General features: G+C 40.9%; 1 protein-coding gene across 3 annotated transcripts in view; it reads left to right on the top strand.

The window, feature by feature from the left end:
- SEC24D (SEC24 homolog D, COPII component) overlaps positions 1-25022 on the top strand; it is a 153457-nt gene that overhangs the window by 72590 nt on the left and 55845 nt on the right. For all 3 annotated transcript variants that reach the window (XM_075860586.1, XM_075860587.1, XM_075860588.1), the window contains exons 9-11: positions 211-349; positions 13572-13687; positions 14679-14803. In XM_075860586.1, the coding sequence (XP_075716701.1) occupies positions 211-349; positions 13572-13687; positions 14679-14803 (380 nt within the window). The remainder of the gene's footprint in view (positions 1-210; positions 350-13571; positions 13688-14678; positions 14804-25022) is intronic.

Here is a 25022-nt window from a genome sequence, read left to right as displayed (position 1 = left end):
TTTTTGGAAAACATGTTTCAAGTATTGATGTGGGATATTTCTAAACTTCTCTGGAAGAATCGCCATGCGAATTACCATTTTTGGTTTAGATTGAATGGATGCTCAGGCCATGGAAATGTTTACTTTGTTTAATTTGAAAAGAGACATATCTACTTGATTTCTTAAAATGTATTCACTGGTGTAACCAGACTGTGTGCCTTTCTTTTCTAGACTCCCCTCTATCTTGTAAACCATGGGGAAACTGGGCCAATTCGTTGTAACCGATGTAAAGCTTATATGTGCCCATTCATGCTTTTTATTGAGGGGGGAAGACGATATCAGTGTGGATTCTGCAATTGCGTCAATGAAGGTAAATCTTCTCTACATCCTCTTCTTGACTCTCATGAAAATACTTTGCTTTGATAATTTCATCCATGTTTTTATCTGTTGAGGCGCAATTACAGCTTAATTTGTAATGTAGTATACATTATATAAAAGGCTGCATATATCTCAGCTGAATAATATACAACAAACTGGGGTGTTCATATAAGAAGTATATTGTAAAGTGGCCATTTTAAAACATTGATTGCCGAGTCTGAATCATATTTTATCACTTTTACTCCACTTAAGGGGTTAGTTTAGGTAACCCATTTTCATACACCCCATTAGGGAATTCTAAGTTAATAAAAAGGGTTCCCTCTTCAATATCCTGAACTCTTGGGCAGCGTGAACAGCAGTTACACGGAGGACCTGTTCTGCATTACACAGACAACCCATTGATTTTAATGGGCACTGTGTAGTGCTTAATTTCACCTGTGGTGGCACTGCAGGGAAATTGAATATTTACTGCCAGGTTTTCCCACAGGTTACAGCTGATCGCTTGAGGATCACCACGCGATCTGCTTATTGTGAAGTAACACTTCACATAAGTAGGGATTGTCCAAAGTGGACAACCCCTGTACAGGGGTAGTCCGACTACATCAATCAGCTGTACTCTGTTGGGAAATCTGCTATTAAGCATTTAATTTCCCTGCAGCACCACCACACAAGACATGACGCAGTGCCCATTAAAATCAATGGGTTATCTGTGTAATGCAGGACAGGACAGGTCCTCCAGATGGGGAGACACTCCTTATAACCGCTCTCTAATCTGGCCTAGAGATGAGGATCCGGAACAGAAGATCCCCCTTTATTAACTCAAAATAGGGTATATTAAAATACGTTTTCTAAATTAGACAACCCTTTTAGAGAAAATGTCTTTATGACAGTCCTCTCTAATTTACAGCATGACTGTGATGCACTAATAGTTATACTAGTGAGTGCAATTGCTACTATTAAACAGCCTCCCAAAGTACCAAATGTGGCTTAAAAATAAAGCACTTAATTGTTCTATGGCATCTCAGATTGTATAACATGAAACTTTTCACAGCTGCTGACTGACCTTGAGCGCTCACATTATACACCGTGTGACTCCAAAGAACCAGGGAGGGATCTAGTGCATGTAATTGTACTTGCCAGTAGAACTTTATTAGAGTATAACACGGATGTACTAATTTTAATGAGTCTTTCATAGTGTCAGGTTTGGGGTTTTCTTGTAATGTGAAGATGTCCATACACAGCCAGATTGTGGCACTAGATCTAAGACTCAATTCACAGGCCATTAGGCCCTGTTCACACAGAGTTTTTTTTATTGCGGTTTTTGTCGCGGAATCCGCGTAAAAAAATATCTGAAATTGCCTCTTATTGACTTCAATAGGAGGTGGAGGCGTTTTTTTTCCCCGCGAGCAGAAAGAAACGCTCTCAGTAAGAAGAAGCGACATGCCTTGTCTTGAGGCGTTTTCCGCCGCAAAAACCCCATTGAAATTAATGGGAGACGGGAACAAACGCCACAATCTGTTTGTTCTGTTTTTTTTACGCGTTTTATGGCAAAAAACGCTTGTGACAAAAAACGCCTGTGGTGCAAAACCTCTTCAAAAAGACCAGAGCTGATTTTTCAGGGCAGAATTTTCTGCCTGTAAAAAAACTCTGTGTAAACAGGGCCTAAAGCTGCCTATTTTTTTGTGTTTGAAATTCCTCCGTCATTATTCACATGGCCAAAGTTTATTTTGTCAGTTTGCCTTTGTATAGATTTGTGTCATGGCTGCAGCAGAATGTGTGTTGTGTGAGAACAGTAAATCTGAGTTTATATATGATTTGCAAACACGAGCAGTTTACTGGTCCGTGAAGTTAATAAGCCATATTTGTCTTACTCGCCATGGATCCTTCTGGTTGGTAGTTCCTCGATGCATTCCAGATCCTAGAACTTATTTGCAATCATTACATTGTCATTTTGATGTGATGTATGTGTAGAAGTTATTTATTCCTTCTGCTGCTGTCCAAAATAAAACAACAGAGGATGTTAAACGGTTTTAAAAGATGTTACATTATTTGTTGGACACTCGTACAGGAAATGATGAATATGTAATAATAAATAACTATAAATAGTTGCTATTCTATAAATAGTGCTGTTTTTTAAATGTCGGTGCTCTTAATTCAACAATAACCACCTCCGTAAGTATAAACCTTCTCTGCATGGTTTTTTGACTGTCAATGTGTTTCAGCGGTATTAACCTTTTATAATATTACCCTAATTTCTTAACTTTTTTTTCCCTTAGTTATAATTGGCAATTGAAATAGGATAACTATCATACAAGTAATGGCATACCCCATAAACGCATCCCCCTCTTAGGCTTCGTTCACATCTGTGTCAGGATTCCGTTCATGGGTTCCGTCGGAACCCATGAACGGAATCCCGACTGAAACAAATGGAAACCATAGGTTTCCGTTTGCATCACCATCAATTTCAATGGTGATGAATCAGGTGCAAATGGTTTCAGTTTGTCACCGTTGTTTAAGGGTTTCCTCGTTTTGACGGAATCAATAGCACAGTCGACTACGGTATTGATTCCGGCAAAACGACGGAACCCTTAAACAACGGTGACAAACGGAAACCATTTGCACCGGATCCGTCACCATTCGGATGAATGGTGATGCAAACGGAAACCTACGGTTTCCGTTTGTTTCAGTCAGGATTCTGTTCACGGGTTCCCCTGATGGAAAGCTCAGACGGAACCCATGAATGAAGTCCTGACGCAGATGTGAACGAAGCCTTACTTGCTTTGGAGTACATAGAACGTATGGGCATAGTATGTCATAATACTGGTCACACACACACACTTTTTATGCAAAGTTCAAAAATGCTATAAAACCACTATAAAAAAAACAAACCACTTGAAATGCATAGTTTTTTTTCTACATTCTTTAAAAAAAATGGATAAAGTGTTTGTGAAGAAGGCCTTATGGAATAACCATTTTAAAGGGGTTTCCAGTTTTATGTATTTAGACTATATTCAATGTGAATTGAAAAGTTCTATTACTATGTATTTCCCTTCTGAACCAATTGGTAAGATTGCTGCTTGCTGTCAGTAAATTGAAACCTTTACAGAGGCTGGGAAGTTGTGTTTTCATTCACTGAGAGTAAGCAGAGATCCTGAAAAATGGTAGGAATTGATGCACAACGTACAGTATATTAAAAAGTTGCAGAACTTTTCACTTTGCTGAAATCTATAGAAGTCTCTGATATGTTGATCCTTCTCCACCCCCTCACATTTTCTTCATTAAATTTGAGATTGTAAATAGCATTGTAGGAATTTCTGTACTCATATATTAATTGCCTTTAGCTAGCACAATGTCTTAAATTTCTTTCAGAAAGGCAGTTAGTGTAAAACATGCTTTCTAATAATGATATAAGCCCTGGGCTATTTTGTACATAATCTTACAAAGCTCATTGTTTTCTTCTATTGCCCAATGGATTGGGCATCCTATTAATCAGAAAATAAAATGAGACTTTGGAACATAGAATGATCATCAGTTTCCTGGTCTTAGAAAAGTATGAGATAACAATAGTAATATAACTCTAAAACATTGAATAGAGATATTGCATCGGAATGTTCTTAAAAGCTGTATAAAATATGTTGCTCAAATTCTTCCACATTCTTACTTGCCAATATACTGTGAAATAACAAGCATTAGATCAAACGTACAGCAAGACAGGGCAGATTCTGCATACTTCTGAAAAAGGATCTAAAGGAAGGAAATTATGTAAATATCTGTGTCTGACTAGTTAACTAAATTGCAGAGAATTTGAGTATGAAATTAAAGGGGCTGTTTGATTTAAAGGGGCTTTCCCACCACAACAACTTATCACCTATCCACAGGATAGGTGATAAGCGTTTGATCGCTAGGGGTCCCACCGATGGGATTCCCACCGATTAAGAGAACGGGGGTCCTGAATCCCCTTATGAACAGAGCAGCAGGTCATGCATGCGCCCTGCCACTCCATTCATTCTCTATGTGACTGCTGGAGATATCCAAGTACAGCTATCGGCTGTTTCCGACAGTCCTATAGACATTGAATGGCGTTGCAGACGCATGTTTGCTCCATTCAAGTTCCTAAGCTCCTCCTCACTGTGGGTGGGGTGGGGTGCAGTGAGAAAGAATAGGGGGCTTAGGTTCCCCGTTTTCGTGATCGGTGGTGTCCCAGCAGTCCTTTAAGTTCACACTTTGTGTCTTGATATTGTATTTTTCCTATACCTTTCTTAAGGCCCGCTGCAGTTTATTAGTTTTTAAAAACCACAGATAGGCTGGATTCACACGAGCATGTTACGTCCGTAATGGACAGAACGTATTTCGGCCGCAAGTCCCGGACCGAACAAACTGCAGGGAGCCGGGCTCCTAGCATCATAGTTATGTACGATGCTAGGAGTCCCTGCCTCGCTGCCGGACAACTGTCCCGTACTGTAATCATGTTTTCAGTACGGGACAGTAGTTCCACGGAAAGACAGGGACTCCTAGCGTCATACATAACTATGATGCTAGGAGCCCGGCTCTCTGCAGTGTGTTCGGTCCGGGACTTGCGAAATACGAAATATCAAAGATTTGTGCTGCTGATGTATTCAGGCTGCGTGCACATCTGGTCAGGGCTCCGTTCCGACGTTCTGTAGGAGCTTTCCGTCGGAACGGAGCCCTGATTGACACAAGCGGAAACCCTAGGTTTCCGTTTGCATCACCATTGATTTCAATGGTGATGGATCTGGCGAAAATGGTTTCCGTTTGTCTCCGTTGTGCAGGGATTCCTTCGTTTTGACGGAGTGAATACCGTAGTTGACTACGCTATTGATTCCGTCAAAAAGAACCCTTGCACAATGGAAACAAACGGAAACCATTTGCACCGGATCCGTCACCATTGAAATCAATGGTGATGCAAACGGAAACCTCGGGTTTCCGTTTGTGTCAGTCAGGGCTCCGTTCCGACGGAAAGCTCCTACAGAACGTCGGAACGGAACCTTGACCAGCTGTGAACGCAGCCTGAATACATCAGCAGCACAAATCTTTGATAGTTTGCTACAATTTATCAATGCATTTCCTAGACTGATACAATTGTATCCACTACTCAGCTCACAGCAGGACTGTTTGCTACCTGTTCACATTTTACCTGAATGTAAAAATGTGAGTGTTCTCATTCACTGACAGCAAATAAATACCTTGAAAATAATGAGAAATTGAAACACAAAGTATATTAGAAAGTTGTAGAGATTTTCATTTATACCGTGATTAAAGAAGCACTCCTACAAATGTTTTTTTTTTTTTGCTCCTCCCATTTGTAAATGAGATTGCATACTGAGGTTAAAAATACTTACTGAGCACTTTATCTTCTATTTTCAGCCTTCGTTCGGTCCTTCCGTCGGACCATGTGACCCCTGATTTGGCTAGCCTAATCTCATAGCATCTGCTGTGTGGACCGGAAGTCATTCCTACGAGAACCTTGATGTGAGGGTCATTGGAATGAGACTGACTTCCTACCCACACAGCAGACTCTGTAAGATTCGGCTAGTCTGATTGGGGGTCACGTGTTCCAACAGAAGGACCAAACGAAGGCTAAAAATACAAGTTAAAGCGCTTAGTATGTATTTTTAAATGCTGTGTCATATATGCAATCACATTTACAAATGAGGGACGACGACTAGTGAGAGTATTGCTTTAAACTTTATTTACATACAATTAGTAAGCCTCTTTACCAGTATCATCTGTGTGCAAAAACATAGCCAAAGTACCACAATAAGGCCAGGATCACACACACAGTTTTGATGCAGTTTTGTGGCAGTTTTTTGAGCCGAAGCCAAAAGTGCATCCAGAAGGAAGTAAAGGTGTAAAGAAAATACAGATGCATCTCCTTTGTGTCCACTCCTCTATTTGACTAAAAAAACTGAGCAAAAAATGGCACAAAAAACTGTGTGTTATCCGGGGCTAATGGTATATTCAAATGCGGCAGACTTGTTGCCGAAACTTTTGTGACTGAGAAACTATCCCATACACCTGAATGGAGTTGTTTCTGCAGCATGACGGATTCTGCAAGCAACATTCAGATTAATGGGCAGTCGCAGAAATTTCTGTAGCAAATTTGCCCCGTGTGAATATTCCCTTGTAGTCGCTGCCATAAGAGCCCCGTACCAGGTCTGGACATAGTCACCGAGTAAGTAGCAGCCGCCAAAAAAACAACGCATTAACCCAAAAATGCAGCAATACACTGCATGTGAACAAGGCCTAAAAAATGTTTTAAATAAAGCTTGCTGAAGTTGAGAAACACATTTAACTATTACTAGGGGATCTGTTCTCCAATTGTTTCCTTCCAAAAGAGGAAATAAATTAAAAAAAGAGGTTTGGAGAAATAAAAATAAAGGGCAAACCCCCAACCATAGTAGCGTGATCCAAGATGGCTACTACTCTTTATTTATTTATTTTTTTATTATTATTATTGACTAGAAAAAGTACTCGGCGCTGCCCAGATATAACATGTCGGTCTGTCTGTTTGTGTGCTCATTGGATTTGTTCCAAGGGTTCCCAGGAGTCTAATCCATGCTCTCATATTTCTTGGTTTCTGGGGAAATCGCTAGTAGCCTTATATACCCCAGCAGTTACACACTGTTTATTTCAATTTTAACTTCCTAACAGCTAAACTGGTAGGAAATGGGGTCATAAGACTGTGACAGAGCCTGTTGATTAACAACATCGGCAGTTTTATTACCAGTTAGCCATAGACTATGGTTGGATCATAATTGAAAACAGCATCATGCATGAAAGCCCACTCATTAGTACGCTGAACATGATGCGCTCTATCAGCTTGCTGACTGGCCTGGGTTTGGGCAGGAGTCTGTGATTCTGAGAGCCACCTGTCTGATCTGTTGCTGAGAGAGCCCGAGTTTGCTGAGGAGTTTCAGCAGCTCGAGCAGCAGTATGACGCATTTGATCAGCTTGCAGTTGGGCCAGAGGAGTCTCTGCAGCCAGTAATGCAGCTTTCCTCCTAGCCATCAGTAATCTGATTGATTGCTATGGGTAACCGCTCCCCTGTACCTTCCTATCTAGGATTATCTTGTAAAGTGCACTACCTGCTACTGCCAGATAAAAACATCTTTACTATAAAAGCGAATGTCTGTATTCGCTTTTATAGTATTGGATCGTGATCATGTGATAATGGCTGATAACAGAGAACAACAGCAATTGTTACAAAAACCTTTCTGAACACCCGATGTACCTATGTGCCAAATTTGGGGTCAAATAGTTCAGGTGTTTGGATGCCTATAGAGAATGACAAACAGACATTCGCTATCATGGCTGATAACAGAGAACAATAGCAAGGTTGGGACCTTTACGAAAACCTTCCTGAACGCCCGATGTACCTATGTGCCAAATTTGGGGTCAAATAGTTCAGGCATTTAGATGCCTATAGATGACAAACAGACGTTCACTTTTATAATATAGAATAGCAGAGTTCCCCGGCTTCACACTGGTCTATTTGTTTGTTGTTTGTGTGTGTGGTTAAAAACTTAATTTCCTACTCATATGAAGCCAACATATCCAATAAAGTCCAAGTGCAGGTTCCTTTTTTAGAGGAATGACTGGTCTGAAAGTGGTTCAATTTATGAGAATGCTGAAATCCACAGGCTTGGTTCTGTTGAGAGATTTTAGCAGCTCGGGCAGCAGCCATGCTCTTTGCCACAGGAGTCTTTAGTCTAAGTGCAGGTTCCGTTTTGGAGGCATGACTGGTATGAAAGGGATTCAATTTATGAGGATGCTCAAATCCAGTATAGGTGCAGTTCGTTTACGGCAAGTAACACGTTGAGTAAAGAAAAAATGGCTGGGTTGTTATGGAAACCTGGTCTAAAACTGTGTGTATGTGAGTGAGGCTAAAAATGCAGGACCTGCGAACTTCAATTGGCTAATACAGGTCATCTGATGTGATATGAAGCTCCCTGATGTGGAAGCCAGTGGTGTCATATTAGTTTTTTGTGAATATGTTGAGAACGGTAGGTTCTAGAGAGCTGAACCCCAGTCTAAACCGTCGGAAGCGCGTGATTTACTTACGTGCCAAATTTGTTGCAGATAGGTCCAGTTGTTTGGCCGTGCATAAAGAACATGCAACATACAACAGAAATTTATTTTTATATATATAGAGATTATATATAAAGCTGCTACAATGTATGTGCATACATTTAGAATATGTATGTATCTAGAGGATGTATGCACTGGCGTAGCTATAGGGGTCGCAGCGGTCGCAATTGCGACCGGGCCCCGAAGCCAGGGGGGCCCACGGCCCCCCGCACCACATCAATAAAAAGTTACTATAGTAACTCGGGCCGCGGGCCCCTGTTACTATAGTAACATACTTTACTTACCTTCCTGGTTCCGGATCGCAGCGGAGGTCCTGACGTCAAGCGCTGTGCGCAGCGCATGACGTCACAGCGCAGCATGACAGCGCATGACGTCACAGAACTCCCACCGCGGCCGAAGAGGAAGGTAAGGTTAGCCCTGACTGGCGGGGTCCGACTCCCGGGACCCGCCAATCAGCTGTTTTGAAGAGGCCGCAGCACTCGTACGAGAGCTGCTCCCCTTCATTCCTGTCACTTCATTCCGGTCACACTGTGAATCCGTGTCGGCGATTCACAGTGTGAGCGAGTAGTGAAATGAAGGAGAAGCAGCTCTCGTACGAGTGCTGCGGCCCCTTCAAAACAGCTGATTTGCGGGTCCCGGGCGACACATCAGCTATTGATGGCCTATCCTGTGGATAGGCCATCAATGTTTAGGGACTGCACAACCCCTAAGCCTACGATTTATCAGGCTTAGGGGGCCCATGAGACAGGATCACAGATTGTGTGATCCTGTCTGCTGGGCCCTGTATCTAAGCCAATCACATGGTAGGCTTAGATACATGGCCCATGTGTGATCCTGTCTGCTGGGCCCTGTATCTAAGCCTACCACACTGTAGGTTTAGATACAGGGCCCCAGCACACAGTAATCTTATACTGTATAACATTACTATCTGCTGGACCCTGTATCTAAGCCTACGTTGTGGTAGGCTTAGATACAGGGTCCCACAGACAGTATCACACATGGGCCCTGTATCTAAGCCTAACACATGTGTTACTAATAATTTTTTGTGTGTTTTCTTACAGGTTCGGTCGTTGGACTACGTCGGATTCCAGGATTACTTCGATGACAACTTTTTTTTTATTATCAATAAAATGGTTAATGAGGGCTGTGTGTTTTTTTTTTTTATTTCAATAAAATATTTTTTCTATGTCTTTGTGTTTTTTTTTAAACTATATTACTACCGCCTTAGTAATGGCCGCCGGCTGATTGACAGCATCCATTGCTAAGGCGGGGCTTAGTGTTAGCCGGTGCAGAGGCGAACACTAACCCCCTTTATTACCCCGGTACCCACCGCCACCAGGGGTGCTGGGAAGAGCCGGGTACGATCCAGTACCTGACCATCTGTAGTGATGGTCGGCCACTGGGGTGGCCGCAGGCTGGTATTATCAGGAGGGGAAAGGCCAAAAACAGTGGCCCTTCCCACCCTGGTGATGCTAGGCTGCTGCTGCTTTATTGTAATCTGTCTGGTTATGAAAAATGGGGGGGACCGCACGTCATTTAAAAATAAATAAATAATTGGAAAGAACGATGTGGGGTCCCCCCCAATTTTCATAACCAGCCAGATACAACACAGCAGCAGCAGGCAGCATTACAAGGGTGGGAAGGGCCACTGTTTTTGGCCTTCCCCAGCCTAATACTACCAGCCTGCGGCCACCCCGGTGCCTGCCCGTCACTACAGATGGACGGGTACTGGTTCGTACCCGGCTCTTCCCAGTACCGCTGGTGGCGGTGGGTACCGGGGTAATAATGGGGGTTAGTGTTGGCCTTTGCACCGGCTAGCATTAAGCCCCGCCTTAGTAATGGAGGTTGTCAATCAGCCAGCGGCCATTACTAAGGCGGTGATAATAAAGTTTAAAAAGATACAAGCACATAGAAAAAATATTTTATTGAAATAAAAAAACACAACCCTCATTAACCATTTTATTGAGAATAAAAGAAACGCCGTCATTGAAGTCCTCGAATCCGAAGTCCAACAACCGAACCTGTAAAAAAACACAAACACACAAAAATAATGTGTGATACTGTCTGCTGGGCCCTGTATCTAATCGTATCTTGTGTGATACTGTCTGCTGGGCCCTGTATCTAATCCTATCATGTGTGATACTGTCTGCTGAGCCACTGTATCTAATCCTATCATGTGTGATACTGCCTTCTGAGCCACTGTATCTAATCCTATCATGTGTGATACTGCCTTCTGAGCCACTGTATCTAATCCTATCATGTGTGATACTGTCTGCTCAGCCACTGTATCTAATCCTATCCATAGTTTATAGGGTCGTAGTGCTATAGATATGCTATGCTGTCTCCTATACACACTTTTTTTTGGGCGGACACATCTGTATTGGGGCTATTTCCCTGACATTTTAAGCCCTGAGGGTATGTCCACACGGCAGCGTCTGTTACGGCTGAAATTACGGTGCTGTTTTCAGGAGAAAACAGTACCGTAATTTCAGCCGTAATGGCATGTGCAGGCGTCTTTCGCTGCGTCCATTACGGACGTAATTGGAGCTGTTTTTCTATGGAGTCCATGGAAAATGGTTCCATTTATGTCTGAAGAAGTGACAGGCACTTCTTTGACGCGGGCGTGTTTTTTACGCGCCGCCTTTTGACAGCGGCGCGTAAAAAAAATGACCGTCGGCACAGAACATCGTAAGACCCATTCAAATGAATGGGCAGATGTTTGCCAACGCTTTTGAGCCGCATTTTCGGACGTAATTCAATGCTAAAACGCCCAAATTACGTCTGTAAATAGGGTGTGTGAACCCAGCCTTAGTGACGCCCCGGCTGCTAGTGCTGCATTGTGCATTGTTGGGTCACTTAGGAGACCCAGCAATGCAGCTGAAAGCTGCGGACCGTCGGCCATGAGAAGTTTGCGGGGGGGGGGGGGGCAGTAAGAATTTTTGCATCGGGGCACATGAGCCTTTAGCTACGCCCCTGGATGTATGATTTAGCTTTATTGAAGGTGACTGAATCCTTAGTCCGCTTTCACCTCCGCCTGCAGATGAATGCATGCTTACAAAAAACATTTATGAAGCAAATCAGTCCAAGGCTGTGGGATGGCTTCAGGGTACTCTCTGCAACTTATTTCTCACCGCTTATTTCCAAATAACACTTTTAAAGTCACAAGTAGAGGGGGGAGCTGGAAATGTGAAATCAAATAGCTGTTTTAATATGCTCCATGTGCCTATGGATTTCATGGCTTCAACATCTATTAATCTTCCAGTGACAAGCTCATTTTCACTGAAGATACCATGCCATATTTGTCCAAGAATGACTCTCTGTGACTCATAGGCAAGTGTTTCTGGGATTTTGGATGAGTCCCAAGTTTTCTTTTTGTCGGAACAAGTCCTGCTAGACATTAGAATTAACTTGCGTATCCTCATTTGAATCGTCGTGGTGCAGTCCTTTCCCTAAAACAGTAATCTTTTTAACTTTGAAACATGAGCCCTAAGACACTGAGGCAGAGAGTTTCCTTGTTCCCCTTGGCAAGAAGTGGGCTTTTTAAATTAACAAAACTGAAAAAGACGTCTCTGCTTATTTTTACAAGCACACACGTACAGTATTTTTGGCAGAACAAAGATCAACGTGCTACATGCTGGGGTTCTTATATCTGTAGGTTACTATGCTTAACATTGATGAATGCATGTTTTGCAAAAGTACCTTCTTCATGTGGTTTTTCTTCATATTTCGGGTTTAAATGAGATGTACGGCTCTCAGCAGTGTATTTAGGAGTAAACTGTATTTACATGAGTTGTGTTTTTTGGGTTTTTGCCACAACTTTCATAATGGCAGCTAAACCTCAACTTTGTTTTAATGACTTCATATTGTCACAATTACAAAAATCTTGGCAAGAACTGTGACAATCCAACGACTTGTGTAAAATACACCCGTAGGGTATGTTCACACGCTGAGGCAAAAACGGCTGAAAATTTCGGAACTGTTTTCAGGGAAAACAGCCTCTGATTTGTGTCTATTGACACAATGAAAAACGGCTCCAAAAACGGCTCAAGATGTGACATGCTACTTCTTTTTACGGGGTGTTTTTTTACACGCCATTTTTTTTAAATGGAGGCATAAAACAAAACCCTGTCTTAGCCAAATACAGTTTTTCCCATTGAATTCAATGGGCCGATGTTTGTAGGCGTTCAGCCACCGTTTTTCTGGGCGTGTTTTTTGGGGCGTTTATGCCATGAAATATGCCTGAAAACACAAGTGTGTGAACATACTTAGACTTGGGCTAGAGAACAACTTTAGAGATGCAATGTAGTGCGGTTTAGTGACTGTTTTGCAGCTCTTGCACCCATAGGAGTTGCACATTGAGTCACACACATTGTTCAACTGAATGTAATTGGACACGGTGTATGATGCTCTATGATCTCCACCATATGTAGGTGCAAATAATGCAGTGCCAATGTCACAAGCAGGGCAGACACTTCCAAAGTGCCAGGGTTAAATGATGCCAAAATGATGAGCTATTATCTCCACACAGGAATCAATGGGATGGCTTTCCTTTTCAGACAACTATGATAAAAGCTTGTAAGGGAATTTTTTTCTCCCTCCATTTTATCACTGCTGTAGTTATCTGTTATCTTCTGTAGTATAAATACTGCTTACTCCCCTATGTGAATAACATGGGCATGTAAATGGCCTTTTATATGGTATTAGCTTGAATAATAATAGTTCATGTGACACATCAGATTTTTAGGAGATAGACATGCCTTTTGATGTGATGGATTCTTTGTTCCTAATAACTACAATATAGCAGTTATCTGCATTACTCCCCATAGTTGATGGTTTGTAAATCTGCATTAAACCATGGGCTGATGTACTTATGTTAAGGAATGGTTTTTAGATTTTTTTTTACAAAATGGATCATGAAATAGTAGTTGTACATGTGGGAAACACCAATGCCCTGGCACTAGCTTTTACACTCTTTGTCCTCTCACCACTTGTACCAATTCTGCTTTTGCCCGTTCACTTAATTTGTAATGTACAATGTTTTAGTCTATTTTGCAATGAAATATTATCACCGCTTATCATGTGCCTTCCTGTTTATGTTTTGTTAGTCCCTCCTTTCTACTTTCAACATCTGGACCATATTGGCAGAAGAGTGGATCATTATGAAAGGCCAGAATTATCTCTGGGATCTTATGAATATGTTGCTACACTGGATTACTGCAGAGTAAGTGCATTGCGGACTTCATTTCCTCTCTTTTGGTAAAGGCGCTTCCAGCCTCTCTTTTTATCTCTGTGCACAAGAACATTTCTAATCTTTTTGCTATTTGGCGCAGTAACCTATAACATGGGATTAGTCCATTTAACCCATGCCTGGACAGTGGTAGAATCCCAGCCTAGAAATTGCCACTCTTTGACACAAACGTGTAGATGTTCAGCTCATCGTATGAGCGGTGCGCCAGTATCTCTTTCCTGGCAGCATGCACTAGATTCACTAATAGGGTGATAAATCTAGCATAGACTGAAAACAACATGTGGTCGGACCTGGTATTGTTTTTAGCACTATGGTAAGTAGTAAAGTGGCAAAAAAATATTAGCAAATGAGACTTATGACCGCAATACAGAAAGCTGGCAGAAATAAATTGATAATTCTGCCTCATTGTCTTATGTCAAGATCTTCAAAAATTCTATTTAGCTTTTTCTAAGCTATGTGTGTTTTCTGAAAAGCTACATGACAAAGAATGTGGCTGCCATTGTATCTAAATCTTTATCTAGTATAAAAATATTGGAGGAAAACTAGAAAGGAAACCCCTGCGCATCATCCAATGTAGCAGTAGAGATGAATGCAATCTGTCATATAGTCACTTATTACACAGATGCCTTCCTTTTTCTCCATGTCAATCAAGAGCTGGCATCTACAGTATTCAACATGTCAGCAGGAAAAACAAAGTATCTGTTTATATGGGGAGGATGAAGAAGGCTACGGACTGTGCCACTCTCCATGCCCACAGAGCAGCACATGGCATTATTGATCCCAAGCGTATCATCTGCATTTACTACCACTCTGGAAAAACGGAATCTATGAATTGGTCCTTCCTGGGAAAAACCTACTTTAAAATATCATTTTGAGAACTCTGATTATTTGAAATTGTTGTATTACTCACAAGTGGAAATATTATTTTTATTATACATGTAATTAACTAATATTTATTTTCTAGAAAAACAAACAGACCAATCCACCTGCCTTTATATTCATGATAGATGTGTCCTACAGCAACATTAAAAATGGTCTTGTCCGCTTGATATGTGAGGAGCTCAAGACTCTACTGGACAGTCTGCCGAGGTAAATGTCTCTCAGATACAGTTATTCAGACTTGATTGGATAGGATTTTATATGGAAAATGTTTATTCAATGTTACCATTCCAGTTATCTCAGGTGACCAGCCTACAATGTCTTAGCCTTGTCTATAACTTGAAGCTAACCCTAGAAATTGGCTAAGAAAAATTCAGCTTACCCGATTATCCAGCTGACAGCTATCAGTCCCAATTCCCACAGACATTATTTCAATATGGAGAGGAAGATAAGCCTCGACCAGACACATGACACCGCTTATCTCATGTAAAACAATACACATGGACAAGTTGAAATCCAATTTTTTGAATATTAACTGGGGAGGCCAAGGGACCGGTGGCCAGTCCCCATATATCCTGTTAAAGATTTTGGTTTTTATCAAGATAGAGTGCCAGTTATGTAATATCTAGGGTGCCTTTACCTTTGCTTCTTTAACAGCATGTAAGGTTAAGTTCATAAAATGTTCCCCATGGAAAAAAAGAAAAATCTAATTGTTACTATTACATAATGATTGTGTAATGACAGGGAGGGTAGGGAAACAGACAGTGAGCCCTAATCTACCCACCACTCGGTCCCTGCCTACTTGCAACGACCCGCCCTAGGCGACGGGGTACAACTGGGCGACGGTCCCTACGCTCAGTAGGTGCATGACAGACAAAGAGACAAGGGGACACAAGCAAAGGGAAATGGGGCAGTTGCCCACGGCAACACCGTGAGCAACAAGAGAGGTGAACGAGCCGAGTCAAACCAGGAATGTACGAGGTACCAAACGCAGAGCAGGAGAGTAGTGAACAAGCCGAGTCAAACCAGGAGTGTACGAGGTACCAAACGCAGAGCAGAAGAGTAGTCAGTAAGCCGGGGTCAATATGAAGAAAGGTCAAATAGCTAGGAGCTGCAGCAAGGCCAGGAAACCACACGAGAAGAATCACAAGCAAAGGAGGAACAGGAAAGGCAGGTATAAATAGACAGAGGGCGGGAGCTAGCTCCGTCTGGCCAGGCTGCGATAGGCTCTCCCACTCCTAAGCCTGCCATCCTGAGTGGTGGAAGATGGAGTCAGTCTCAGAGACATACCGGTAGAACCAGGTGCAGACTGATTACCTATGGGAGTATACACAGAAGTTGTGCCTGGCAGATCCTTTACAGATTGTATTGCAATTTAAGATAGAAGTGTGAATTATACCATGGAGGCATACAGAATCAGAAAATAATTGAGGAATGCACCATCGGGGGCCATATACCAGAGGTATTCTCCATAATGGTGCTGTACATAGGCACCATATGGCGGAACACAGAGTGACTATGGCTTAGTGAAGGAAAACCTGTGTGCCGCTATACATGCTCATGTGCATATGTCCCGCAAACAAGAATATAGGATTTAGTCTGCTTAAAAGCTTGCAGTATTTATTGTATAGGTATATTTCATAAAGATGCTAGCACAACCTGTATTTATATGGAGCGAATCATCCTTATTTTCTATTTAAAGCAATGTAAGAATACCTTTTGGATAAAAGTAATGTTATATACAAAGAACTTATGTGGTGCCCTAACAAAATGTACTGTGCTTGAATCAAACATTTATGTAGCTCTAATTCACTGTATTTTAACGATATATATTGTGCTCCCACAAATATGAACATTTGAAAATTCACTGAAGTGATAAATGAGTAAAATGTATAATTTGTATTTCATAGCTATCTAAAAACAGGGGTACAATCACCACTGTGAAAAGCCCAACCGTGTATTTAAAAACGTATTAAACAGAATACTCCCAGGCCTAGTTCGTTTGCGAACCCTTAATGACTGGGTATGTAAACATAGATATCAAAATATGGAATCAGCGTATAACATTGGTGTAGCAGTGGTTTGGACCCTCGTTCACACTGGGTCGGGTGAAGTGAGGGAATTTTGCGTAGGGGGCAGTGGCATTGTTGTGCATCTGTACATTGGGATAATCTGGTGCGGTTAACGCAGGCTCCTGTGTGAACGAGGGACCAAACCACTGCTACACCAATGTTATACGCTGATTCCATATTTTGATATCTCTGTTTACATACCCAGTCATTAAGGGTTCGCAAACGAACTAGGCCTGGGAGTATTCTGTTTAATACGTTTTTAAATACACGGTTGGGCTTTTCACAGTGGTGATTGTACCCCTGTTTTTAGATAGCTATGAAATAAAAATTATACATTTTACTCATTTATCACTTCAGTGAATTTTTTATTTATGTAGCTCTGAAATACTCTGTACTGCTGTGGAGAGAAGAATGTAGTCATACATTCCCAGGTTACCTTTGCTTTCACACATATGGAGTTATGAGTTAATTGTTAAGTGCAGCAAGGTGCAAACTTATATAATAGCTACATTAATATATTTAGTAGTTTTTCATACTTAAGTGGACATTTATTGCTTTTCACAAAATGTATATGGGTAACTAAGGAAATGTTTGCTATAATAACAAAGAGACAAATGGGTAGCTCCGAAGGCTTCATTTCCTCTGCAGAATCTCAGTTTTTAGTGTATGTGCAGCAGAATTCAGTTTACATGAACCATTTCATGATTTATTGAGACTTAGTGCCACCTTCTGGCTAAATGCTAGTATTACTAGGCAAATTACATATTTGCAAACATTCTGAGAAACGTGAATAGAACACATCTCGTATGCATTTACATTTTAAGAGCAGAAACTGAAAAATCCACACTTTTTGTCCACTATCTCTCTATATACCTATCTATTTATCTATTGTCATGAATTTCTCATTTATGAATAAAAGAATAGCTTGAAATAATGAAGTTTATTATTTTTGCCCACACAAAAATGCGACAAACTCTCTGTACAACAAGCCAGGGAGGAAGGCTTCCCTCTTTCTAGATGTTATATGGCTTACAAAGCAAGAAAGAGTTAGGCTACATTCACACGAGCGTGACAGATTTACGCGCGTAAAAAAACGCGCTTAAATCTGTCCGGGTGCGTTGCGTTTTGCATCAATGTGCTTTGTGATTGCCATATGTTTTTCATGCACTCGCAAGCACTTTTTTTTTCTCAATGTAATTGATGCATAAAACACGGACAGCACACGGATGTCGTCCGTTCAATGTGTGACTAGGTGCGTGAAAATGCACCAATATAGGACATGAGGGGGTTTCACGCAACGGACACTCGCTGGGTGAAAACTCATGCATGTGTGAATAGCCCCACTGAAATCAATGGGTCCGTGTGCTGTGCGTTGTTTCAACGTACAGCACAGGGATGAGATTCACGCTCGTGTGAATGAGCCCTTACTTATTGATCAACAGAAAGTTTATAACACTAGGTGGCAGGGAGATTGTTTTTGCTGTTCACTTTGTTATCTCTCCAGCCATAAATTCCTATATACAAAGTTTTAACAGATCAAAATCTTAACACAGCAAAGGACCACACACTGTAAATGTACGGCACTTGGTCCTGGGCTTAAATCTGCGCCATTTTAAATCTACGATGCTCATCCAGAGCTCCAGTTCTTGCAATCTAGCCGAAACAGGTCGGAAGGTCTGGCTCTCAGTCAGCAAGACACCCTAAAGAGAAAACAGAAGCATTTTGTGTTCTCTAATTCAATTTACACCCTGCCTATAAACGCTGTGTAGTGAATAAAGGCATCACCAAGGTAATTGCCGGGTGTCCCCGGGCATGCCAAATCTGCTTTGCCAATAACTGATGTCACCAAAAGGGGCTGTTTTACCGTCTAACTAGGGTGCCTATGTATGCCCCAGTTAATGTGGAAAACTGCATAATAAAAACAAATATAAAAATAAAGTTAAAAAAAATATACGCAACTGACACCATATCCTCCAAAATGGGGAACTCATTCTAACATAGTTACAGAGTTAATAAGGTTGAAAAGAAACAAAAAACATGTCCAACCTATAATTCTACCATGTTGATCCAGAGGTAGGCAAAAACCCCCATGAGGTTAATGGCAATTGCCTCAGTAGGGGAAAACTCCAAACTCCAAATATTTAAATCAGAATAAACCCCTGGATCAGCTTCCCATTTCCAATATCTAGTACCCATAACTTGTAATATTATATTTTTCAAGGAAGACGTCCAGGAACCCCTGGAACTTGCTCAATGAACCAACCACCATAACATCACAAAGAATCCCTGCCTGTGATGATGGTGAAACCTGCTTTCCTCCAGAAGATGCCCCCATGTCATTGTTACAGGCCTAGGTGTAAAAAGACCCTTAGAAATATCTCTGTACTGTCCAATTATATATTTGTACATAGTATTTAGATTGTCCATGAGCCATTTTTTTCTAAACAGAATAAGCCCAAGATTTGATAACCTTTCTTAGTACTTCAATCCACCCACTCCCTTTATTACCTTGGTCGCTCTAGTTCAGCTTTGTCCTTCCTATACACAGGTGCCCGAAACCTTGTGGTCTGACTACTGATTTGTATAGAGGAAAAACTATATTTTTGTCATGTGCATATATATGCCTCTTTTACAGCACCTCTTGATTTAATTTGCCTTGGCAGCAGCTGCCTGGCACTGGTAGCTAAAGTTAAGTTTACTGCCCACCAATATCCCCAAGCTTATTTTGCAAATAAAATAAATAAATATATATAAAGAACTCTAAATTGAAAGTATTTTTTGTACTTAAAATAAAAAAAATATGAAAAATTAGCCCTATGTGCCAGGAAAAAAAAATCCATGAAAAAATTCCTTTGGAAGCTCAACAAATAAAAAAGGGTTGTTAAACTACCCCAATGCGTAAATCTATCCTTCTTCGCGCAGTATCTGTCTGTATATCTTGTATCTATTGTTGTATATACTCTGTATTTGTTAATCTTGTGAAGAGCAACTGTCTCTCTCCATGTTGTTATAATAAATCTGTTATTGGTGCCTGCCTGGACACATTAAAGCATAGTCATTAGGTCATTTTTGCAAGGCAGGATCTCAGTTCTGGAAGGATGCAGAGCAAATTATGATCTCACTGCAGAAAGCCCCCTGATTTTTCCCAGTGGAAAAGAGCAATTACTGAATTTCTTTGCTGGAGTGAAACAACATCAGATAATAATTTCTTCTCTTTAAAACCGATTCATCTTTTGGACATATTTCAACTTGTTTTTACTGGAAGACTTCCAAAGATATACATTATTGATGTGCCCTCAGAATTATTTAGGTTAAAGAAAAACTCCAGTACAAAACAACTATACTTTTACTTTGTAATTCTGACTCTAGGTCTGCAAACGCCAGACATTTTTCTGGGACACAGATACTAGTGGCATGTCATCAAGAATTCTGCAGGCTGGTGGTTGTCAACTCTGCATGCTACGACAGTATTGTTGTCACCTTCTTCCTATTGTGCCTGTTGCTAGGCAGTGCCTTAAAGAGAGCGTTTCACCAGCCTATACATGTGCAGTATGTAATAGGCACTGCTGCACAAACCTTGTCTCACTTTAACAAAAATTCTATTCTCCTCCGTTATTTAGATATCAGTGCCGTTATACTTGGCTCCCGATATGTAAATAGCCCCCTGAACTGTCAATGGGGCGTTTAAAACGGATCTGTGTGTCCGTTGTGACATCCGTGTGGTTTCCGTTGTCACTCCGCACCCGTTCCATTGTTCCGTTTTAAACGGACGTTGTGCTTCTGTTTGTCTTCCGTTTTAAATGGTCCGTTAAAAACCATCTTATGTGTTGAATTCTGGTAACTTTGGCACGCCCTGCCGATGACTTCCGTGTGCCGTCCGTTGTTTTGACGGACCCATAGGGTTCAATGGGCGAAACGGATACTGAACAACAGACAAAAGTAGGACATGTTCTACTTTTGACAAAACGGACCCACGGAACCGTTAAAACAATGGAAATGTGCATGGCCTCATAGAAATGAATGCGTCAGTGTGCTATCCGTTAAAAAAATATATACATATATACATCCTTGACAGTGAAAGGATTAAGGCCTTATGTGCTGAGGCACACAGAGTCCTCATACTAATATGGTGCATCTAGGGGAGTATACATGCGTAATATACCATCTGATGCAGAATAGCATGATTTTTTTTCTGTTGGATTCCGTATGAACATGAGACATACGGAGATACAGTAGAGCCCAATAAACATCTATGGCTATGTATGAATTTAGTCTGCTACCAATTTAAATGAAGATTATAAGTAATTTTTATTATTGCGAAGAACTGTAGGATGCCACTCAACAGAACAGTGATACAATAAATACGATAAATCAAACAGTATTCTACACACTTTACAACTTTTATAGCTCTATAGCTAATTCTCCAACTTTATGATCCCTTATCGCTTACTCTCAGAGTTCATTCACTATCTGCAAACAGCTACTGTTTGTACTATGTATACACGTCTTGTTTTGCCAGTATTACTGAATAAGACTTGACTTCCTGGAAGACATTTATTACAATTCTCACAGCAGAAACCAAGTTTAAATGGTGCTGCATGCAAAACAAAGGAATCCTGTTTTTTAAAGAGCCATGGGATTAGTAAGGCTACCCAATTAAAAAATGCAACATTTGTAAGATTAAACAAATCATCAACATACCTATAGTGGAGCAGGCGTATGGAGCTTAACCCCGTAAGGACACAGCCAATTTTGGCCTTGAGGACAGAGAATTTTTTTTAGATTTCCCTCTTTGCATCCCGACGCTCATAACTCTTTTATTTTTTGTACGACGTAGTTGTATGAGACTTTGTTTTTTGCGGGACGAGTTGTACTTTATGTACGTACCATTTTTTGGTACAAATACATTATCGTTTAATTTCTATAAATTTTTATTTTGGTGAAATTGCAGAAAAAAAGCAGTTCTGCAGCAGTTTTAATATTATTTTTTTTACACCATACACTGATCATCATAAATAATGTTATACATTTGTTGTACAGGTTGTTACGGTCGTGGCGATACCAAATATGTCTATATTATTTCATGTTTTGGGACTTATATTTGAAAAAGTTTATTTATTATAAAAAAATGTGTTTCTGTGTATTTTTTTACTTTTAATTTATTTATTTATCATAAAAAATGTTTTACATTCATTTAACTTTTTTTTTTAATCCCATAAAGGGATTTATCATTTTTATTTTGTAACTGTAATGTACTGGCATAGATCTATATGCTAGTACATTAGCCTGTTACTGATCGTACACAGGCAGTTGTTAGGGCACACCTCAGTATGCCCTAACAACAGGAAATATGTTCAGACAGCCCTGGGGTCCTTCAATGGACCCTGAGCTGTCTGGCCATATGAGTTGTGGGCTTTGATCGCGTCACAGTTATCTTCTGTGACGCGATCAATGTGCAGTCCCCTCTCCTTGATCGCCGTGATCAGCTTTCATTGCGGCGTTCAAAGGGTTAACGGCGGAGAGAAGATGTTTTTCTCCTCTCCGCTGTCAGAGCGGGGCCGTGGCTGTGTATTTTAGCCGTTGCCCTGCTCTCGATCGCGCGCAGAGACAGCTGTCACACAGGACGAGAATGCTCGTCCTAATGCGCGAAGTCCCCGCTGCTCAGAACGAGCATTCTCGTCCTGTGTCAGCAACCAGTTAAAACAATAGGAACAAAGAATGCTTTAACCGTTTTGCTGCCAGGGTTTTTTTGGACTTTTTGTACCTTTGGTAGCCAGGACAATTTTCACGCTTATGACATGTACAAATAAAACAAAAATGATAACGTAAAACATTCATACTGAACCCCCATACCTACAGTGGATATAAAAAGTCTACACACCCCTGTTAAAATGCCAGTTTTTGTCATGTTACAAAATCAGTGCAAGATGAATAATTTCAGAACTATTTCCACCTTTAATGTGACCCATAATCTGTACAATTCCATTGAAAAACTGAAAACTTTTAGGGTGGAAAAATTTAAATAAAAAACAAAAATAATGTGGTTGCATAAATATTCACACCTTTAAACTTATACTTTAATTACCCTTTGACTTTATGACCGAATTCAGTCTTTTTGGGTAGAACTCTGTCCGCATGGCACATCTTGACTTGGCAATTGTTGCCCACTCTTCCTTGTAAAAGCGCTCAAAATCTGTCAGATTGCGAGGGTATCTCCTGTGTACAGCCCTCTTCAGGTCACCCCACAGATTTTCAATGGGATTAAGGTCTGGGCTCTGGTTGAGCCATTCGAAAACGTTGATCTTCTTCTGGTGAAGCCATTCTTTTGTTGATTTGGAGGTATCCTTTGGGTTGTTATCGTGCTGAAAGGTGAAATATGGAACTGTTCATAATTCCCTTCTCCTTGACTAAAGCCCCAGTTCCAGCGCAGAAAAACAGCCCCAAAGCATAATGCTGTGTTCACTATACTTCACTGTGGGTATGGTGTTCTATTGACGATGTGCAGTGTTGGCTTTGCGCCAAACATACCTTTTGGAATTATGGCCAAAATGTTCAACCTTGGTCTCATCAGACCATAACACGTTTTCGCACATGCCGGGCTTGGATTTTTTTATTTGTTAGAAAAGGCTTCTTTGCCACCCTACCCCACAGCCCAGACATATGAAGAAAAAGGAGATTGTTGTCAGATGCACTACACAACAAGTACCTGCCTGAAAATCCTGCAGCTCCTTTAATGTTGCTGTAGGCCTCTTGGTAGCCTCCCGGACCAATTTTCGATTTGTCTTTTCATCAAGTTTTGAGGGACGTCCAGTTCTTGGTAATGTCACTGTCATGCCAAATGTAATCCACTTATTGATGACCGTCTTCACTGCGTTCCATGGTATATCTAATGCTTTGGAAATTCTTTGGTACCCTTCTCCTGACTGATTCCTTTCAACAATCAGATTCTTTGTAAGCTCTTTACAGACCATGGCTTTTGCATTCATATGCAACAAAGAAAATATCAGAAAAATCCTAATAGAACTGCTGAACTTTATACGGGGTTACTCAGAATCACTTTAATAATGGCAGTGGTGTACTGACTACTATTTAACATGAGTTTAAATGTGATTGGCTAATTCGGAACACAACCACATCCCCAATTATAAGAGGGTGTTCACACTTATGCAACCACATTATTTTTGTTTTTTATTTTTATTTTTCCCCTATTAATTATTTCAGTTTGTTTTTCAATGGAATTGTACAGATTATGGGTCACATTAAAGGTGGAAAAAGTTCTGAAATGATTCATCTTGTACTGATTTTGTTACATGACAAAAACTGGCATTTTAACAGGGGTGTGTTGACTTTTTATATCCACTGTATATATTTTCTGAAAGTAGACACCTGGCACATTGTTAGAATAGGCACATTCATTTAATTAAAAATGGCTTAAAAATTTGTAGCTAAAAGTGTGACCCAAGCAGAAAACTAGACACACAATACCATATGTGTCACTTATGCCTATGCTTACATGCACATATTTTCATGTTTTTACGCTGGAAATTTGTAAAAAGTAACAATTTATATAATACCAGGTATTACACACCTTAAATAGGGAGTGTACCGCCAATCCCTATATATTTCATTACAGAAGACAGCCTGTCCGTTGCAGTTGTATTGACGGGCTGTTGACAGACACATCCACCTTCACGTAACTTTGTGAAAAACAGGTTTAATTAAAAATGCATTCAATCTAATATTTGTCATAATATTCTAATAAGTTTCAGTCGGAGGAACCCATGAACGGAAAGCCAAACAGAAACCATAGCTTCTGTTTGCATTACCATTGATTTGCAATGGAAGCATTACCATTGAAATCAATGATAATGCAAACGGAGGCTATGGCTTAAGTTTGGCTTTCCGTTCATGGGTTCCTCCGACGGAAATTTCTAACAGAACCCATGAACGGAAGCCCAACGCTGATGTGATCACAGCCTAAGGGCTTATTCAGACGAACAGGATATACGTCCATGCAAAATCACGCGCGTCGCACAAACCTATATTAGTCTATGGGGCCGTGCAGACAGGTGCGTGATTTTTACGCTGCGTGAGTCCGCAGCGCAAAAGTCACGACATGTTCGCGCATCACGCACCCATTGAAGTCAATGGGTGTGTGAAAATCACGCGCACCACACGGAAGCACTTCCGTGGGATGAGCGTGATTCGCGCAACAGCTGTGAAAAGGATGAATGAAAACAGAAAAGCACCACGTGCTTTTCTGTTTACAAACATCCAAATGGAGTGTCATAATGATGACGGCTGCGCGAAAAGCACGCAGCCGCGCATCATACGGGGCTGACACACGCAGCTGTCAA

Source organism: Rhinoderma darwinii, chromosome 1, assembly GCF_050947455.1.
Source record: "Rhinoderma darwinii isolate aRhiDar2 chromosome 1, aRhiDar2.hap1, whole genome shotgun sequence".
NCBI lineage: Eukaryota > Metazoa > Chordata > Amphibia > Anura > Rhinodermatidae > Rhinoderma > Rhinoderma darwinii.
This window is presented reverse-complemented; position numbering and strand designations above follow the sequence as displayed.